We start from the raw sequence: 19,273 nt of genomic DNA, 5'->3' as shown, positions 1-19,273 counted from the left end.
AAAGACCCTCACCCTCCAACAGAACTGGTGTAGTTTTTAAAAGAAATAAAAAGCAAAAACAACAGCAACATTTGAATAGAAATTTTTCAACAATAAAAAATTGGAAAAATCAAAACTTTTGCAATTCTGCGTCTTGATTTTAAATCGGCGGATCAGTAGTGAATAAAAACGGAATAAATTTGTGTGTAAAAAAAAATTAAGTGCTGAAAACCAAAGTGAACTTTTAATTGGCAATCCTCCACCACATCCGAAACAACAGAAACAAAGAACGAAGAAAAAAAAAACACATCCTACGACAAGATACCACAAAGCGAGTAGACAATTGAAGAAACCTCGTGCTATTGCTGTCACTTGTTTGTTTTTTTTTTTGTGTTTGAGTCGACCAACCTTTGCGAAAAAGCGCGCGCGTCTTCCTGCTTCCTTGGCAGTGGAATAAATTGTTCTTTTGTGTGCATAACTTATTGAGTTTCGCATAAGTGTCTGCTTTGAAAAGGAGTTTTCGTGTAAATCGATTGAAAAAAAAAAAAAAACAAAAACCTTAAGAACGGGTAGTGCCACAGAAACGTCGTCTATACGTCTAGGAACTAGAATCATTACATCCTCCGCTACGGCATCTCTATATTCCGTTAAAATTTCAAGAAACCAAGAGAAATCTAAAAACAAACACAAATCAGCTAACAACATGCCACGACGTAATAAGAAAGGAGGCAAAGGTAAGTGAGCGAATAAAAGAGAGCATATAAAATAAATTGCAAAAATTATATATATTTATATATACATATATAAATGAGATATGTGTATACATATACATATATGTATATCACTAATCGGTTCCGCGATCTTTTAGAAGAGTGATAAATATTTTAAATTGCATTTACCTTTCATGTTTGGCTGCTATATAGGTATATAATGTGATTGCATCATTCATTTGTGATATTAAATATTTTGTGTATTATTTTCCCAATTTTTCACCTTGTTTTTGTTGTGGCAAAATGTCATTGAAATGTCTACTACTAACAAAATTACAAAATATGTACCTAATCTTGTAAAAGTAATGAATGACCATGAGTATGATAAGGAAATAACACAAACATGTTATTTTTACACTAGTACTAAAAAGTATGCAGCTAAATTGTATATTCGCAACTTATTGTGAAAATAATTATTCCGTATAAATAAAAGCTTTTAACATTGTTTTAAATAAATAGCTTATCAGTATTTGTACGGCATAAAAGTTTAGCTTTATTTATTTTTTTCTTTATTTACTTTGTAATTTAAGCCAAAATACAATTTAATGGCCAATTTATATATAATTACAAAGAATCCACCTTATTTAAAACATGTTTAAATCTGCATTACATCATGACTACTCAAATATCATAACCACAATTTAAACAAGTTATTATAAATAAATTATGTTAAGACTTTTAAAATATTTTGAATGTAATTATGCGAATGCTTTTTAAAAATTTCGTGACATCATGGCTACCCATCGCGATTTTCTAACGATATGTCCACATACTTCTGAATTTCACTGTTCGTTTGCTCATTTAGAGGTTTCGATCTACATTAGAAATACATTCGGTTCGTATATCTATATATATATACACACATAGCTTATGCCTATTAACGTAATAATGTTTGTTGCTTTCAAGGTTTTAAATTGTAAATGATTTTTGTGTTTATGCTGATAAACGTGTTTCTTGTAACAGCTGGAAAATCCCAACAACACACATGACAAATCAATCTTTCAAGTATTGTTGTCTGCTATCGCTGAACCATTCTAATTTAATTTTCAAAAGGATGGTTCCCATAAATAGAGCTCTTATTTTAATAAAAATACGTTTATTACAAGAGATAATTCGTCATTTTTTGAATTTGTATTTTTGTGAACACATAATTAAAACAGATGTGTGTGTTCGTTTGGTCATCCACCGATCAGACTCGTCGTTGACGACGACCTTGAAATGTCTTAAAATAAACAGTAGAATAACAAAACAAAATGTTGTGTTAAAAAACGCTCATATACACACAATGTTAGCACGGGGAACAGCTGCGAATAGATTGTACTTTCATATTCGATAGAAACAGGAATTTAGGTGACAAAGAATTAAATAAACAGTAAAAAAATAAAGCGTAAATAAAAATATACCTATACAAAAAATAATCATTTCCATAAAGTAATTATTTTAAATTAGATTCATTCAAATGCACTGAATACTCATTTAACGTTTGATACTTTTTTCTGTTACAGGTCGCCAAGGCGATTCCAACTCTGAAGATGAATCATTCAATGAAAATGCCTCTGTGTATTCATACATGTCTGAGAATGGTGGCGCATCGTCTGTCAACGATTCGGATGAATTGTCTTCAAATGAACGTTATGAGGAGAAATTCATGCAGGCTTTAGAAAATGCCACTGAGAAATCGGCACAAACTCGTGTACTGGCATTGCAAAGTATCTGCGAAATATTGATGCATCGTTATATGCCCGATTTTGTTGACGATCGCAAAGTAACCCTTATCGATTGCATTGAAAAGAGCATTCGTCGTGGAAAGGGTCTGGAGCAAGTATGGGGTGCTAGATTGGCACCATTGTTGGTACTGCAATTGGGCGGCGATGAAGGCATATCTAAAGCTCTCAATCAATTTTTGCTCACCACAGTTCAAGACAAGTCAGTGTCATTTGATGCACGGGCAAAATGTTGTACTGCCTTGGGCCTTTTGAATTTCTTTGGTGGTGATGATATAGGTGATATGGTAACATTGATGCAGTGCTTTGAATCCATATTTTGTGCTAGTTATTTGAAAGGTGATGACAAAACTCCGATCACAGTTAGCCCCGAAGCCGGTGCCTTACATGCTGAAGCATTGTCAGCCTGGGGCTTATTGTTGACAATGATCCCATCAGGAGACTTTGTATCATGGATGACTGGCGGACAATCAATGCTACCGTAAGTTAAAAATTATAAAAAAAAACATCTCTAAATTTTAAATAATTATTGTTTATCATAAATGCTGCAGATCTTTCAAGAAGTTGATGGGCCTATTGCAATCACCTCATTTGGATGTACGCATGGCAGCTGGTGAAACCCTGGCCTTGATATTGGAGTGTGGCCGTTCACACGATGAAGATTTTTTGGAAGAGTACTTAAGTGATTTAATTGATGCAGTTAAACAGTTGGCCACAGATTCCCATAAATACAGAGCAAAACGTGATCGTAAAGCCCAGAGAGCAACATTTAGAGATGTGCTACGTTATCTGGAGGTAAGATCAACAATATTTTATTTAGCTTTCATTTTATTTACTTACATTCTCTAAACATTCAAAATGAATTTTACATATTTTGTGTACAAGTGTGAACAAGTTGATGTCGGCAATGTTTGCCACTGCATTTGCGATGATCGTGTAAATTATTTTTCATAATAACACATCCGATTTTATTGATGGTATCCATGTATTCGGTAAAATTTGCATTTTTCTTAAAAACTTCTCCACTTCGCCAGTGGGAGTTGTTACCAGAATTAATGAAACGATTAGAATCGGCAAATGAAATTTTAAACGGTTTATATGCCTTTATACATGGATCAAAATTGCCACCTTGTTTGTTCAATTCCTCCATTACATTTCTCCTGAATTCATTGCAAGGTTCGTCTTTCTTCAACAACTTGCTGGCATTTAGTTTGCTTGTTTCATCCTCCTCCTTTAGCGATTTATATATGCCCTCTGGATATTCATTTACATTGCAAAAATCGATTTGATATGTAGTGTACATGCGCTGTTGTTCCATGCGCCTATTAAGTTCATCTTGAGGCATTTGTTGTAATCTTTCATAAAGATCCGGATATACAGTACGCAATATTTTCAAAAAACGATTTGGTTGAATTTTATTACAATCGTTTTCTCGAGCGTTGGCTATTGCATCAGCTTGATCGGGTGAGATTTTTGTGGGTATAATGCGAGGATCAATCAAGCGACCCATTGGAGCAATCCCTGTCCATTCAACTGTTCCATGACTGTCATTTATACTTTGTTCCTTATCGACGGAAGTTATATTTTCACAGTTGCATTCTGAATTGACTTGGGATTTGTTAACGTTTTCTTTCACAAAATCGTAGCGTTTGTTTTTAGGTTGTATAAAATCGTGTTTATATGTTGTCGTAAGCATTTTGCACAAAATATAAAAAATACACTAAGAATTTGTTAAACTCGAAATTTTTAAAATATACAAAATAATAACTTGACTTTATACTCCTTGCACGGTTGTTCCTTTACAATTGAAAAGTACTATGCAGTATTTTCTCATATTCAGATAATTGTTTTTTTTTCTTGTATAGGAGGATATATCTCCCGAAATAACCATTCGTTTTGGATCAGAGTCATTAGTTTTGGATTCTTGGGCTGTACATCTTCAATACTCTGCATTGTGCACAATTATGGGTCCTGGTATGACATCACAATTGCAAGAAAATGACTTTATACGTGATATTTTCGGTTTGGGAACCAAAGTTGACACAGCCAATGGTGCTACGAAACTTAAAGCCTCCAAATTGGAAAGGGTAAGTCATCTGATTTAAATACCGCAAACGACATTCTAAATATTTTATTTTTTTTATTTGTAGCACCTTGTAAATGCTGCTGCATTCAAAGCACGCACCATCAGCCGTGGCAAGAATAGAGATAAGCGTTCTGCAGTTTTTACATAAATGCGTAGACAATTTAGTTAGTACGTAGTAATATTGCAGAGAAATTATTATTGAAAATTTAACTTTATAATAATCTACTCATTTTTAAAAATTCATTAAATTCGATTACAATCTGAATTGCGATTTAAAATAATTTAAAATTTTTCCTGTTGGACTATTTGTTATTTTTTTCTTTTTAATAAAACAAAAACAAAAGAACTCTGAATTAATTTAAATAAAATATTCTAATTATAAAACGTATAGTATATAAGCATATATATATTTATGGCAAACAACAAATAACTAGAATAGAAACTAGTAAAATAATAAATACAATTGATGTATATAAAACAAACAGTCAATGAATATAAGGAAGTGTTTTAAGTATTAGTGTTTAGGTTGGGTAAATAAAAATGTTTTCAAATTTTTATTGCTCACCATATAGATTATAAGCATATTATAATAGTATAGAATGTGTACTACCAAAAATATTCAAGATCTAACAAAAATACGTGTAAATTTTGAATTATTTATCGTAGTCTAACGTATTCCTCAAAATCTTTACTGACCTATAACTGATTCGAATTACATAAAGTTTTTATTAAATAAAATATAATTTAAGTTCGTAATTAAAGATGCGAAACCTAAAAAACATTCGTTTATTTTTTTTTTTTTTGCTATATTTTATAACAAGTAAATAATAATCATCATCACTATTATAGAAATATTGGCAAATTTGAATTCTCAATTGGATGTTGAATATCATTGAACCCTATTGTTAAGAATTTGTTCATATTTTTAATGCATATTTCTTTAAATTCTGATAGAGTTTAAAGACCCAGGGGAGCAAAAGTAATGTGATGGCTGGTTTTCAGTAGCTCTTATTATGTTTGGCGTTGTCGAATATAATGCACTGTCGTACTTTTATGACAAATGGCTTTTAGGAATATAGTTACAATACAATAAATCTGTCGAAAAATAAATTTCTTATTATGTTTGGCGTTGTCGAATATAATGCACTGTCGTACTTTTATGACAAATGGCTTTTAGGAATATAGTTACAATACAATAAATCTGTCGAAAAATAAATTTCTAAATTTGTTTTGAGGTAAATTTTACACAATACAGACCAAAAACGACAAAGTCTACGAGAACACGGTGTAAAACGACAACGTTGTCTTTTGGCTGAGGCGGCTGTGTAGTTATTTATTTATTTTTTGAAAAAAATTACTTTTTTGGTTTATAAAGGTTTTATGTCAGTTAGGTCCTTTTGACATGATATTTTCTGAAATAAAAGGACGTAACTACAATACAATTGTGGTACAACAAAGTGACTAATAATTATCCGATTGAGACTAAAATTTGTACAGCTTACCAAATTGAGTCCGTGCGTTAAGTTTTGTTTAAATCGGTTCAGATTTAGACTTGCTTCCACATATATTTTCATCCGATTTTGTGTAAATGGTGCATTAAAACTTCTATATATCTTTCGATTTGCACGAAATTTTACATAGCGTACTGAACTGAGTCTAGGGTGATGTGTGTTAAGTTTCGTGAAAATCGGTTCAGATTTCGATATAGCTCCCACATACAGTTTCTACCGATTTTATGTAAAGGTTGCACTAAAGACATTAAATATTTCTCCGATAGTGATAAAACTTTGCGCAGGGTACTTTTCCACCCAGTGGGAAACAAAAAATACGTAATTATAGCTGATTATTTAAAATTATTTAAAAATGATTTGATTCCAATGTAATACTAGTGTCAATATGAATATGACAAATTATGTTTTTAAAAATCACCCATGGTACAATTATAAAAGGTAACAGCAAATCCCAGCTGATTTGATTCTAACGTTATACTAGTGTCAATATGAATTTGACAAATTATGTTTTTAAAAATCACCCAACAGGAAAATTGGGAACGGATACAACTTTAACGGATACTTCTTTATTAAATGTGCTCCCGTATTCAATTTACTCAATCTGCCTGCTGGGAAAGTTTGAGGAAGCAAATCTTTCTTCAAGGAATAACTCGCTATTCCCAGCATTTTCATATGTGTTACACATACATATATATGGCAATGGCTGCTCAATTATAGGAAAGATGTGGAAGCGATAGAAATATAAATTTGATAGATTTTCATTCATGTTTTTCAATTTTTATTTTGAGGATTCGAAAATATTTCATTTTCAAAATAAAAATAATTTGATGATAATTTGTTTGTTTGTTTACATTTTTATGTCAAATGAGTTGACACTAGTAGAACTTACAACAACAAATTTACATGTGGTTGTTGTATCGTTTTTTTGTACAACAATACTTGCTGTTACCTTCTATTATTATACCATGAAAATCACCCAACAGGAAAATTGGGAACGCATACAATTCGAAATTGTTCTTTAATAAATGTCCTCCCTTATTCAATGTACACAATCTGCCCGCTGGGAAAGTTTGAGGAAGTAAATCTTTCTTCATGAAATAATTCGCAATTCCCAGCATTTTCATATGTGTTACAGACGAACAATTATAAAACAAAAAGTCAGTTTCGAATTTTTCTGTTGGTTCGTCCGTTTACATTTATAATGACGATATATTATTTTTACTATTCCTTACTAGAACTGATAAAAAATTCCAAACTTTTTGAGAAGAACATTTTGAAATTTGATTTGGATTTGAGTAAAGAATCCAAATTGATTAATGGAAATAGCTATTTCGTCAAAAACCTAATGGTTTTGGGTATGGTATGATCGTATCGAAAAACATTTGAAATTAAACCATGTGGATAATATGATTCTGTAGATTTTCAATGTATTTAAAAATAAATCATTCATTAAACATTAAAAAATTGGCAGTATCTAGTTTGAATGCTTTGAAAATAAGAACAATTTCTAGCTCTAACGGCGTAATTATTTGATATTGTATTTTTTCAATAAATGTTAAAAAACCAGTGACTTTTCTTATAAAAGTTTATCCCTGAATATGGTTGTCGATTTCAACCGAAGAGTTGGAATAAAATAAAAAAGTATATAAAATTCAAAATGAATATACAACATACCAACAATAAACAACAAGAAAAAAATCATATCACCATTCCGAAACGTATCGTGTTTCTGCAACTTTTCTGTATATCCAAATATCGGTACCGAACGTCGCTAGAGATCATGTTTGCTACATTGTTCTAATTTGATTGGATTGTAAATAAATTATATAAAAAAACAACATCAAATTTGTTTATATCATTAATTTTATTTTTAAATTTGTATCACAATAATTTATATTTTTTCTTATAATTAAAATTAATGGGAATTGTTTTTAATTATTTTAAATCGGATTTTGTAAATTTGTTTAATCCTACTACATTGCATTAGCGAATAATTTTACATTATCAAGGATGTTGTTACCAAAAAATGTAATAAAAGTCTTATTAAAATACATGGGCGTTCTTAAATAAATCTTAAAATAATATTCGTTTTCTGAATGACATGAACAAAATATGAGATAGGGGGGGAAACTATGACATAAAACACAAAACATAATTATATTCGCAATATTTGAAATCGTACAAAAACCAATGTATGTTCTATTATGTTCTTGCCTAATTCTAAACTCTGCGACGTAATTTTTGGGTATGGCTCTGTTTGTTATACATATGATAAGATATTTATTAAATATGTATAAAAATGAATAATTGAAAGCTTCCAAGGTTAAGTAATAATTGCATTATTTGATTTAAAATCTATATATTTATTCTTGTTAGTGATACTGATGACAATTGTGTGGCTTAAGTTGAATGCGGGTGATTTCAGAGATGATGTATGAGTTTTAACCGTTATTGATAATTATTTGGTAGTTGTTATTTTTGAGAATTTTTGTTGTTTGTATACTTTTGCAATTAGAGGAAGATTTGTTCTTTTAAGAATTTCTTTTCTTATTTCAAGCAAAAGTGCTGGATCTACGCTACATCTAAACAGAAAGAGCACATTACTCCAATTGAGCAATATTTTAGTTAAACGTGCCTCCAACTTTTGTTTTTGTATGGACTATAAAATATTAAGGTAAACATAAATATGAGAGTTATATATAAAAAATTCTTTAATTAGATGCACAATTAAAGAATCCTCCATGTAACCAAGGTGGTGATATTGTGTGTGATGTTGGAAAATACAGATGACATTCAAATTTAAAATGTATACAAAAAGACGAAGACGCAATTGAACTTATCTATGACATCCGATGTCGTCAGTCACAAAGAATATTGTTTAACCACATTTTTACGAGGACGAATTGGGGGTATCAGCCGTGCTGACATCTTCACAGATGGTGTGTAATTTTTCCATTTCGGATTTTGTGACAATATTAATGCTGCTCACTTTGGCACGTTGGTAGGCTACCACAGTATTCTCACCTAAACACTTGATGCATACATAACCGATAAGGACAGCAATGCCAACGGTCATGACACGAATCAGGGGATCAACATACATTTGTATGACAACCCAGGCCGAGGCACCTGCCACACACATTAGCGTTATTAGAATGACAGTTTTTGACCAGTGCTGTATGGTGAAGCCCTTTTCCCAATCGAGCCTAATACGGATTGAATACAACTTCTGTTTAGGAGATCAAAATATAACTTTCAAATCGTACTTACTTTTTTGTTTTCTCTATTTCATAAGGAAAGCCGCACACTTTACAAGACAATTGAGCTTCGGAAGTGCTACAGCTTTCGACTAGCCAACGTTTTAGGCATTCATGATGGACTGAGGAGACATCTCCGGTGCAACGGCAGGGCTGAATTAGTGGTTCGGGCTTATCGCTGTCATAGCATATCCAGCAATCCTTTTTGTTCAGAAATGATTGGCCTTCTTCGGGTGAAAGAGTTTTCGTTTCCGCCGACATTGTAGGTATCGACGGATCGATTTGGCGAGATATAAGTTTGCGAGGATTTAAAATCCATAATTGTTCGGGAGCCATGGAGTTCCACAAGCAACAGGGAAACCACAGAGCAACACCAATTTCGACAATGCGAAAGACTATATCATGCCAATTACGAGAATAAACTGGAACTCTACATAAGCAAGTAAAATACAATGTGTAAATAGATGACAACATTCTGCAATTCAATTTTAATACTTCTTACTTTGTTTTCCAAAAATCTCCCAAAGTTTCCGAAGTCAAAAAACCCACAATCACTATTAGCATAATGGCTTGTGATAGAAGACCCAAGCGAGACTGGTGCAGTTGGGACGCATTGACTATAGCTTCACTGGGCCCCAAAATCTTTCCCGTTTGATCGTATACAAAACCACCACGCAGTTTAAAGAACACTTCAACGCCATAAATAAGGAAGAAGACCACAACTATTAGCAGAAGGGCGGCGTAACAACCATTGAATATATGGGCATATGTCTCACGCTTCGAATTGATGAGGGACGAAAATACTTCTACACCATATAGACTGTACAGCAGGAAATTGAAGGCGATAAATCCCAGAAAGCTTTTCGATAGAAATTGTGATTTCTCCCAGCGAATATCACGCAAATGGAAAATCTGAAAATAGGAAACAATTGCTTAGTTGGTCGATTTGAACTATTATTGTCAGCTTTAACGTTCAGCGATCCCGTACAAGTTCTGTATAATGGTAATTTAAATATGATTTAACCATACCTGTTTGGCATCTTGAAATACTAACATAGTATTGTATTTGTCAATACCAAACAATAACCAAAATAAATTTGCAAAAAGAAACGATTAGATTACAAAGAAGCTGAATTTATAAAATATATATGATATATGTACATAGACAGGGTAGTTGCGCCTTAGAACAATTATCAATAATTTCAGGTGCAATAGCACTTGCAAAGGTTGATTGCCTAAATACGCAATTTGCACCTAAAATTGCATTTCCTTCTTTACTGAAAACTGAAACAATTGGAAGTACAAACACATTGACATATGACAAATTACCAGCGACATCATTGATTGCCAATAAAAATAAAAAAATCTTGAACATATTAATAACAAAAGAAACTGTGAGTACGACAGCACTTGGAGTTGTTTATCAAAGCCCCTGTGATAAAGAATTTAGGTAACTTTTCTATTGTGATAGCAGTAAAGGCGGTACTCTATGAAAAAGATATGCAACAATCAATATATCCTATCGCTACAAAGGCCAGCAGTTTATCTCAAATGGTAAATATGTTCACGATATATTATCGTTATTTTGAGAGAAAAAAACTACAAATTTTATTAACTTCTAGAACTTACCTCAGCCCACATACAAACAATTAAAGAAGCGCAGGACATCAACAGGGGATAGTATGCCGACATTAGTGTCACTGCCCACTGCGGTTGCAAATCCAACTGTAAAAAAACATACGATAGAAACAAACGACCCATTAATGGTGAAACCTTTGAAAAGTAATTGAAAGCATTTACATACCGGTGTAGTAAAATATGCACCTCTCAAAGACGCAGCCACAAAAACCATGAAATATAACATTTTTTGTGTGGTTATACGACATGCCCTTAATACCGATGGCTGTTTCAGTCGTTGATATTCCGCCACAATGCATATGAACAATTGTATAACAGAGACCAATGCCACAAAATAGAATACACCCGATATGCCGGCATAGTAGGGCAAATTGAAACCGCTACACTCATCACCCGCATAGCGTATTTCACACAAGCAGGTGCCATTTAAGCAGTCACCCCTGCCGGAACAGGTGGCCGAATTGAGATCGTCATGATTTTCGGTGAATGGTTGGGGTACACCATTGCTGGATGTACCAGCGGTAGTTTGATGCTGCAGTACGCTCGTAGAGCACCTCATTAAGTTGTGAAAACTTGGTAACATGCTATATGAGGACAATTACCTGAAAAAATAAAGGAAAAAACAAAAAATAATCAAATTTGTTTGAAAAACAAATAAATGAAATATTTAACGAGAACTGTATACGGCATGCAGCATTTTTAACTGTGACAAATATAGTAAGGGGAGATTCTTGTAGGTTTTTAAAAAGCAAATGTTTTAACAATTAAATATATATTCATTCATAGCTAGACATTTGATAATAATTAACAATTTTTCAGATGAATTTATAGAATAAGTGAAAATGGAACCATATGCTAAGTTCGTTCTCGTTTTGTCACATCTCAAATTAAGCTAGGTCTTAACGGGATAACTACACACCTTTTAAAATTGGTCTGAACGCTAACATTTTCTTAACTGACTTGAATTACTGTTCCTATTGAAGGACCCTCGACAAGATTATTGGAAATATATTTTAAAATGTTTCACTAAATTAATAAATAAATGACAAGCGCAAAAAAAAACATTTCAAACACCACCCCAATATTCGTAATTATAATTCATCGATGACTAAACTATAAAAAAAGAAGGTTCATCTACACAATGTACTGTAGAAATAAAGTACGCCATGCATGATAATTAATATTGATAAAACACTACACGCTTTACAATATTCTCAATTTCATTCTTTATATAGTAGCACACACACGTACTCTCTTAAAGTTGTATGTATATATGTGCAGGCAGGCAAATGATTGCCATCACGAAAAGTGACCACTTACTTCAATATACTAACATTTATATTATTTGTAGGTAGACATTAACGCATGTTCTAAAAGCAGGGTTCAGTACTTTCTGTCATTAGACATTTGGTCTCAAGAACTGCAAAAATCTACTAATTTAGACTATTTTTTCGATATCATAAATGAAGAAGTGTTATTCTAGTAAAAATGTGTACATTTTTGTAGGTTCTGGAAACGACATTTAGTTTCATTTTTGCGTATAAAATTTCTATAAGCATGATTGATTGCTTTATTTTATTATATATAGCGATGTTCCAGAACCTACAATAATCTTTTTATAATCAAAATTGTTTCCGATTTTGTCCATTTTGGATTCCAGGAAAAGGCCATACACAAATTATATTACTTTATATTTTAGCAAAACATTATTTTCTAATAACCAAATCGTTCATTTCATTTAGCGTTACTAACTAGTTCTATGCTCTAATGGGTATATAATAAACAATTAAATAATATGTGTAGCACATACGCTGAACAATAACAAAACCAAAAGGAGATAACTCAATTGGAAATTGTAAATAATATGTTGTTAAATGAGAAGATGTCATTCCTCTGGTATAATTATTAATAAATTCAAAATTTAAATATTAAACAAAGATCAAATAATTTTATTATGGCATTGTTCGAATGAAAATATTTTTCTTTAATATTGGATATAATTTACATTAAATGTTGGAGTTGTTTTTTAGATATAGAAAGAGTTATGTATCTCATTCTATTCGCAAGATCTGAAGCAAATGGCAATTTTGGGCATGTTGCAATATTTTTTCAACAGATGTCTTATTCGTCGCATCGAATAAAATTAAACAGTAAACATGTACATCTCAATTAGATTGGAAACCTTATAAAAATAAGACAAATATTGGTCCAAAACGTGGAATTTCTTTGCTAATTTAAATCAGTTAACTTAATTAAAAGTAAGTTTTATAATCGTTATATCTTTATGTATATTATATAGCATATCATATTTATTTAATTGGCGTAAACCCTAACAAATGTGTTCATTTTAATCTAACAAAAAATTATTCTCGAATAATTTAAAAGAGATAATCCAAATACAAATAAATTACCTCATTTCATTAAAACTGTTTTGGTATGCTCAAAGCCAAAGGTTTTTGACGTCCAATTTTTGTTATCGCTTCTTTTGTGACAACATTATTTATAGAAGAAATTGGAATATGTTTAACAGTATTCAGTAATATTCGATTTTATTTTGTACTCTACAAGAATTTCGTTAAGTTTGTTCGCTTCGTTTTTTAATATATATATTTTTTTAATATATATTTTCATTTGGACCTACAAATTATAATTAATCCAAAAATTGACACTTTTTTTAATGCAAACACATTATTGACATATTGAAAACAATGATATTTGTTTCTAATAAGTTAATAAACAAATAGAAACACCCTAGACAAGACAGCCTGTGGAAGTGATCTTTCTTATGCTCATTCACATGACTTAGTTAATATATTTTTTAGAATTTTCAGTTTATTTACTTGTATTATTTTTTACTCTCTTTTGAAACAGTCTAAAACTCTGATAAGATAACAAAATAATTGTACACACTTTATCCACACATGTATATATATGTACATTTTAATAAATATTGAGTCAACAAGTGACCACTTAAACGTTAACACATTCTCAAATGTTTTTTTTTTAACTCTTCTTACTTTTCGTTTCGAAAATTTCACAATTCCATTTATTGAAAATAGAAATTTCCGCTATTACATTAAACACATTTTAGCTTGGAAAAAATATATGTATGTTTATTAGCGAAAAATTTTGTGTCGTTTTATTTGCGTTGATATGCTGACTGCGAATTGCTCGACAAGACTAGCAATGCTCGTTGCTGAGTTTAGTACAAACGTGACGAATGTCCACTGGGTTTGTCGAGAACACAAAAATAATAATATCAAATCTATTCACAGAGAGATTCTCTTAAAATGTTTACAAAAATACTCTTTAAATCGCGACGACATCGGGTGTTTGTCGAACAATGAACGCTTAACAAACCATTCACCTCCTTTTGAGTGGTGCATAAATATGGATGTAAAATGTATATGAAATAATATAAACGATAAAAGTTGACAAATTTAATATGTGTGTAGTGTCTTAAGTTTGCTTTAGTCGTCAGGGGACTAAATTTTTTTGAGATAAAGCAATAATAAATCGAAAAGAAACATTTTACAAAAGACGGTTACAGTTTTAGAAAACGTTGTTATTTTACTAAATTTTGTTTATTTATTGTTTATCTAAAAAAATGTATGTTAGAAGTCAAAGATTTAGTTGATGAGTAATACTCCTAAGATATAGAATTAAAATTATTAAGTGGTATTAATTTTGTTTGTGGCTTTGTCCCCTAAACATGATAGAATATATAACGTAATTTGTTTAGTAAGATTTTTATCAGAATCTAAAATGAATTTAAAGCACTTTCAAAATAAAGGGCTCATATGCTACATCAACAACATTTTCTTTAAAAGTAAAATTTGCTCTAAATAACCTGCCTTTGGTCCCGAGATTTATCACTTGATCATATAAATTAGTGGCAAATTGAGATACTAGAACAGTGTATTAAATATTACAATAATAAAGAATATTATGTGAACAACAAAATTGGTGTCTCCTGTCGTTTGTATTTAAATGGAAACATTCAATACAAGTTCTCCAAACCCCGATTAAATGATAAAGATTAATTTTAAATTCTTCAATTTTTATAATACTTCACTTGAATGTAAAAATTAGCTACAATTTGTTTTTAATGTATACGAATGACACTTTGCCTTCTACTTACTTACAATTGAATAGTGACACTAATCCTTTACTTTATTGCATTGTAACGTCGTTCAATAGAATGTCTACAATTAACTGCTGACGCGAGAATAATTGAAATTTGTTCTATCCCTAATCCCCAAAGTCATTTTAATAACAATGGTGTGTAAATTTATTATTAATTAAACAACAACAGAGTAAAAACATGCATCTAAATTACATTTGAACTATAAATGTTTACTAAATTATACTCACAATGTATTGTTTGGAGGCAAATGAATAAACATGTGCACACCTCTTTTTCTGTTGAATATCCAGAGATAAAATATTTATCACCAATGCGCGAACATTATTGTGGGTTGTTCGTTCAATTACACAAAATATTTGTTATTAGTTTTGACAATGTAATTATTGGAAAAAAGTTTACTCTGTTTGCAGACTGATGATGGAAGACTGCGTTATTCATACGCCGCCCACAAAATGTAATCTAATCGGAAATAATCTTCAAAGCAAGCAGACGAGCTGTAATGCAGGAGGCATTTGCACATAGGTATTTGTATCTATGTGTGTATGGGATAAAAGAAGAAACCTTAGAATTACATTTAAGCAAATAATTGAGGAATGGTAATATTCAGTGTATGGAAAGGGAGGGAGTTTATATTTGCCTGTTAATAGGACTTGTTTCTTTGTCCTTAAGCATCCATTAATGTAATTAATGAAAACAAAAACTAAGACATATCAGATAAAATAAAAAATAAATAAGTTGATAAAAACTAGTCTTATTTGATACATTTTCTTTCAAATAGGGTCCGGTTATTCATGACGTTACTTTATTTTTTATGCACAACTATAAAAAATGTTTGAAAATTATATATTAGGTTCGTAATTGAAATAATTAGTGGGGAACAATTTAAGGTATGAATTAAATATTTAATTTTTCAACTTCAATATTATAAACAAAAAAATTGTAAATCTTTGAATGATAACATCGTGAAGCTTTGTGAATTTAGAAGTGGCTACATAGCGCCAAATGCATAATGTTTAAGATCAATCAATCAATTTAGTGTGTACCACAAATACCGCTTGAGTTCATTAATACTGAAAAGGTATTGCCAAAAACTCCATCTTAGGATTTTATCTTGGCGATATATGAAATTTAAATTTTTCAAAATGTTAACCCTTTTTGCAAAGACATACCACGAGAAGTAGGTGTAACGATAGGGACCATCTTTGAACTCGAATTAGGATATATAACATTATTATAATGGGTAATACCTGGACCGAATTGGGCACTCAGTTTGTTTCATATAAGATTAGCCATTTTTAAAGAATCTAAGGCTTCGTGAGGAGCTACCAGAAGGAGCCCTAGATTGATTTATGTTAAAAAATAGGATAATATGCTACGTTAGAATAAAATGGGATACTAAATTCACCGATCGTCTCCATGTTACCATTTGCTCTAAGTGTAATATGCCATATTTGGACTCAATTTATTATCGTCTTCGTTATACAATCTTTTGAAGCGACAGACAGTCGGTTATTTCTAAATCGACTACAAATTTTTTGAAATATATTTGGTTTGAAGACACAGGTGTTTAAAATCGATATTTCGATGAGCCACATTTTTGGTTTAATTAGCTTTGGTACAAAAACAAATTACCTTAGAAACATTAAAATATTTGGTTGGGGAAAAAAGAAATCAATTTTTTATATGAACTGTAGGACTTTATTTAGCATGCTTCGGAATGACCGATTTGGGACAAATTTGCACCGTTTTGTTGTATAATTTGTTGCCACTTCAAATATAACTTCATAATTTCTCTCTCATAGAAGTCCATCCCTCTATTTGCAAAAAAAAAAAAAAAAAAAAAAAACTCTAAGAGCCGATTTTCATAATCATGCCTAGATACCAATTTTTTATCATTAAAGAAATTTTGCAATGAATGAAAAATATGATAATGGCTTGGTACCAAGTCCGGACTGTATGGCGGATGTATTAAAACTTCTCAACCAAGGCGAGTAGATGTAGATGTTTATGACCTAGCGTAGTCCTGGTGGAACAAGACCGGCCTAATGGATTTCTTTTTCCCCAACCTAATATGTTCTAATTATCCAAATAATGCATGACAGAACGTCGTCGATGGCTTACTCCCAGTTTTATTTGACATTATCTTTTGCTAAAAATCCAAAATTATATTCCTTTTAGGATCAAACATTATCTTTTGCTAAAAATCCAAAATTATATTCCTTTTAGGATCAAACGTTATCGCGAAGGTAACCGTCAAAACTATTAATAACTGAAACGACTAAACTTTGCACTGCATCTGAGTCATTCAACACTTTATGTGTGGATCCATTGTCATATTCAATTAACCGAACTGCAAAAGCAGACACACATTTATATCGCAAATGTAACCACATATGAATGAGCAAATGCGATGTGAGCTTGCTGAAACTACTTTGCGAACCCCAATTGACTGGTTGAGTGAGTACATTTTCGGTGCATGTGTACCCAGAAATTGAAAACAAAAAAAGATACCCGTTGTTGCTGTTTATTGCTATGTGTTTGGGGGGCATTTTATCTTTGTAAATGTGACTGCGTCGTTAAAACAATGGTATTTGAATAAAAAATAATTTGTTGATATGGTATAGAATGACAATTTATATATTTATTTTTTGAAAACATAAAAGGAATCAGGACATAACCAAAATAATGCTACAACCAAAATTGTATTGTGGTCCATAACTAGAGTCGTATGTCAATTTGTGTGTATTTCGAAGAGAGTGGAAGATACATGATATCAAATATTTGGAACAAGGACAAATGCATGCATGCAGTATATGTGTACATTAGATAGATGCACATTTTAGATGACTGTATTTATTTTTGTCGACTTCAAATTACACTGTGTTTTTGCCACGAAATAAAATCATAATTACCTCTGTTGCAGTTTATAAATAATAAAGAAAACAAGCTCGTACGTAAAACAAAAGGTGGGATGGATAACAAATTCAATCGATGCACACAATTACAATTAGTATGTATTTTCTTTTTGGCCAAAACAAGTTTCACCATTTGCCCTTACGAACTGGGCCATCTAAAATCTGGCGAGCAAACATTTGTTATTTTCTTTTGTATTTTGCTATCAAAGCAAATTTTACACAAATGATTTTTTTTTTTCACGAATTATGTTTGTTTAGTTGTTGCTGCAGCTTTTTGTATCTATTATTCAATTTTGTTTCGTATACGTAGTATTTGTGCCCCCACTTCACTTCCCGATTTTTCATAAATTTAATTGCGACCGTTTTGATTGTTTTATTTAAAGTTTTCACTATTGTTTTATTATCTATGATGCGTACAATTACTTCTTTTTGCAAATAGTATTGAAATTTCACTAATTAGATAATTATTTCTTAATATTTAAAAAAAAAATAATATATGCTTTGACTGCTATACACTGACGATACACGAATGGTTTTGTCTAAAAACTAGGGATCTATAATTCGATATACGATTATTTGTTTAACAACAAGGGAGCTGAAGATTCTGTCATGTAGAATCAATCGAATCGATTCATTGCTATAAATAAATAAAATAAAGTGAGGTACAAACTAGTTGTCTGTTCCCATACTGCAAAAAATCTACTTTTTTAGATTTCGTAAAGGAAACATTGTTATCGAGTAAAAAATTGTACACAATGTGATACAAATGGACACTGAAAAATTTATATATTAAGCTTAACGGTATAGAGGGCGTTTAGACTACTAAATTCACTCAATTTCATAGGGAAGGGCTGTTTAGATAATTATCGGTCAATATTTAGCCGGTGCATGCTGAGGTGTATATTTTCACGCCACGAAAACAAGATTAGGAAAGTATGCCAAGGTAAGAAATATCTCTTATCGGTCAAGAAGGATTCAACAGTTAAAGTTCCTTGGCAGTTGTGCAGGGCATTATATGTTCGGCCCCGTCCGTCTATTCTGCCCCGCTCATTGGTTTTTACTATTATTTTCGATATCATAAAGGAAAATTTTTTATCTGGAACAGTCATAACGTTATGGAGAAATGTTTAAAATGGTAAAAGTTTGTACATTCTTACAGGTTCTGGAACCAACATTATGCTTGTATTTTAATTATTTCTTTTCCTGATATTTTAGTGGAATAAGAGCTCTTTGAATTTCAGAATAC

The 19,273-nt window shown here is 31.3% G+C and overlaps 3 protein-coding genes across 4 annotated transcripts; 1 reads left to right on the top strand and 2 right to left on the bottom strand.

Moving 5' to 3' along the window:
- Positions 1-591: 591 nt before the first annotated feature.
- On the top strand, positions 592-4,724 carry LOC133337844 (interferon-related developmental regulator 2). The gene is made up of 5 exons (XM_061546052.1): positions 592-713; positions 2,255-2,954; positions 3,025-3,268; positions 4,339-4,560; positions 4,624-4,724. Exons 1-5 carry the CDS (start codon positions 683-685, stop codon positions 4,705-4,707), a joined length of 1,281 nt encoding a protein of 426 aa, XP_061402036.1. The 5' UTR covers positions 592-682; the 3' UTR covers positions 4,708-4,724.
- On the bottom strand, positions 3,339-4,169 carry LOC133337854 (uncharacterized). The gene has a single exon (XM_061546064.1). It carries the CDS (start codon positions 4,167-4,169, stop codon positions 3,339-3,341), a length of 831 nt encoding a protein of 276 aa, XP_061402048.1.
- A 4,189-nt stretch (positions 4,725-8,913) lies between the features above and the next one.
- LOC133337834 (uncharacterized) lies at positions 8,914-15,387 on the bottom strand. 2 transcript variants are annotated; one of them, XM_061546038.1, is made up of 6 exons: positions 15,340-15,387; positions 11,132-11,567; positions 10,957-11,052; positions 9,830-10,239; positions 9,341-9,757; positions 8,914-9,276 (listed from the first exon to the last, which is right to left on the bottom strand). In XM_061546038.1, exons 2-6 carry the CDS (start codon positions 11,546-11,548, stop codon positions 8,961-8,963), a joined length of 1,656 nt encoding a protein of 551 aa, XP_061402022.1. In that variant the 5' UTR covers positions 11,549-11,567; positions 15,340-15,387; the 3' UTR covers positions 8,914-8,960. The 2 variants fall into 2 exon arrangements, with proteins under 2 accessions (XP_061402022.1, XP_061402021.1); XM_061546037.1 differs by lacking the exon at positions 15,340-15,387 and adding an exon at positions 13,983-14,084.
- Positions 15,388-19,273: the final 3,886 nt, after the last annotated feature.

Source organism: Musca vetustissima, unplaced genomic scaffold (assembly GCF_032173495.1).
Source record: "Musca vetustissima isolate MV318-11 ecotype Yass unplaced genomic scaffold, APGP_CSIRO_Mvet_v1 utg320, whole genome shotgun sequence".
In the NCBI taxonomy this organism is placed as follows: domain Eukaryota; kingdom Metazoa; phylum Arthropoda; class Insecta; order Diptera; family Muscidae; genus Musca; species Musca vetustissima.
The sequence above is the reverse complement of the archived record's forward strand: the minus strand, read 5'-3'. Positions and strand labels throughout refer to the sequence as shown.

Bases quoted from the DNA above. Each gene is read 5' to 3' on its own strand.
- LOC133337834 (XM_061546038.1), bottom strand. From the start codon at position 11,548: ATGTTACCAAGTTTTCACAACTTAATGAGGTGCTCTACGAGCGTACTG. The intron at 11,053-11,131 runs GTATGTAAATGC...GTTTTTTTACAG, and splicing joins GTGCATATTTTACTACACCG to TTGGATTTGCAACCGCAGTG. The intron at 10,240-10,956 runs GTAAGTTCTAGA...TCCTATTTTCAG, and splicing joins TTGTTTGTATGTGGGCTGAG to ATTTTCCATTTGCGTGATAT.
- LOC133337854 (XM_061546064.1), bottom strand. From the start codon at position 4,169: ATGCTTACGACAACATATAAACACGATTTTATACAACCTAAAAACAAA.
- LOC133337844 (XM_061546052.1), top strand. From the start codon at position 683: ATGCCACGACGTAATAAGAAAGGAGGCAAAG. The intron at 2,955-3,024 runs GTAAGTTAAAAA...TAAATGCTGCAG, and splicing joins GGCGGACAATCAATGCTACC to ATCTTTCAAGAAGTTGATGG. The intron at 4,561-4,623 runs GTAAGTCATCTG...TTTTATTTGTAG, and splicing joins AAGCCTCCAAATTGGAAAGG to CACCTTGTAAATGCTGCTGC.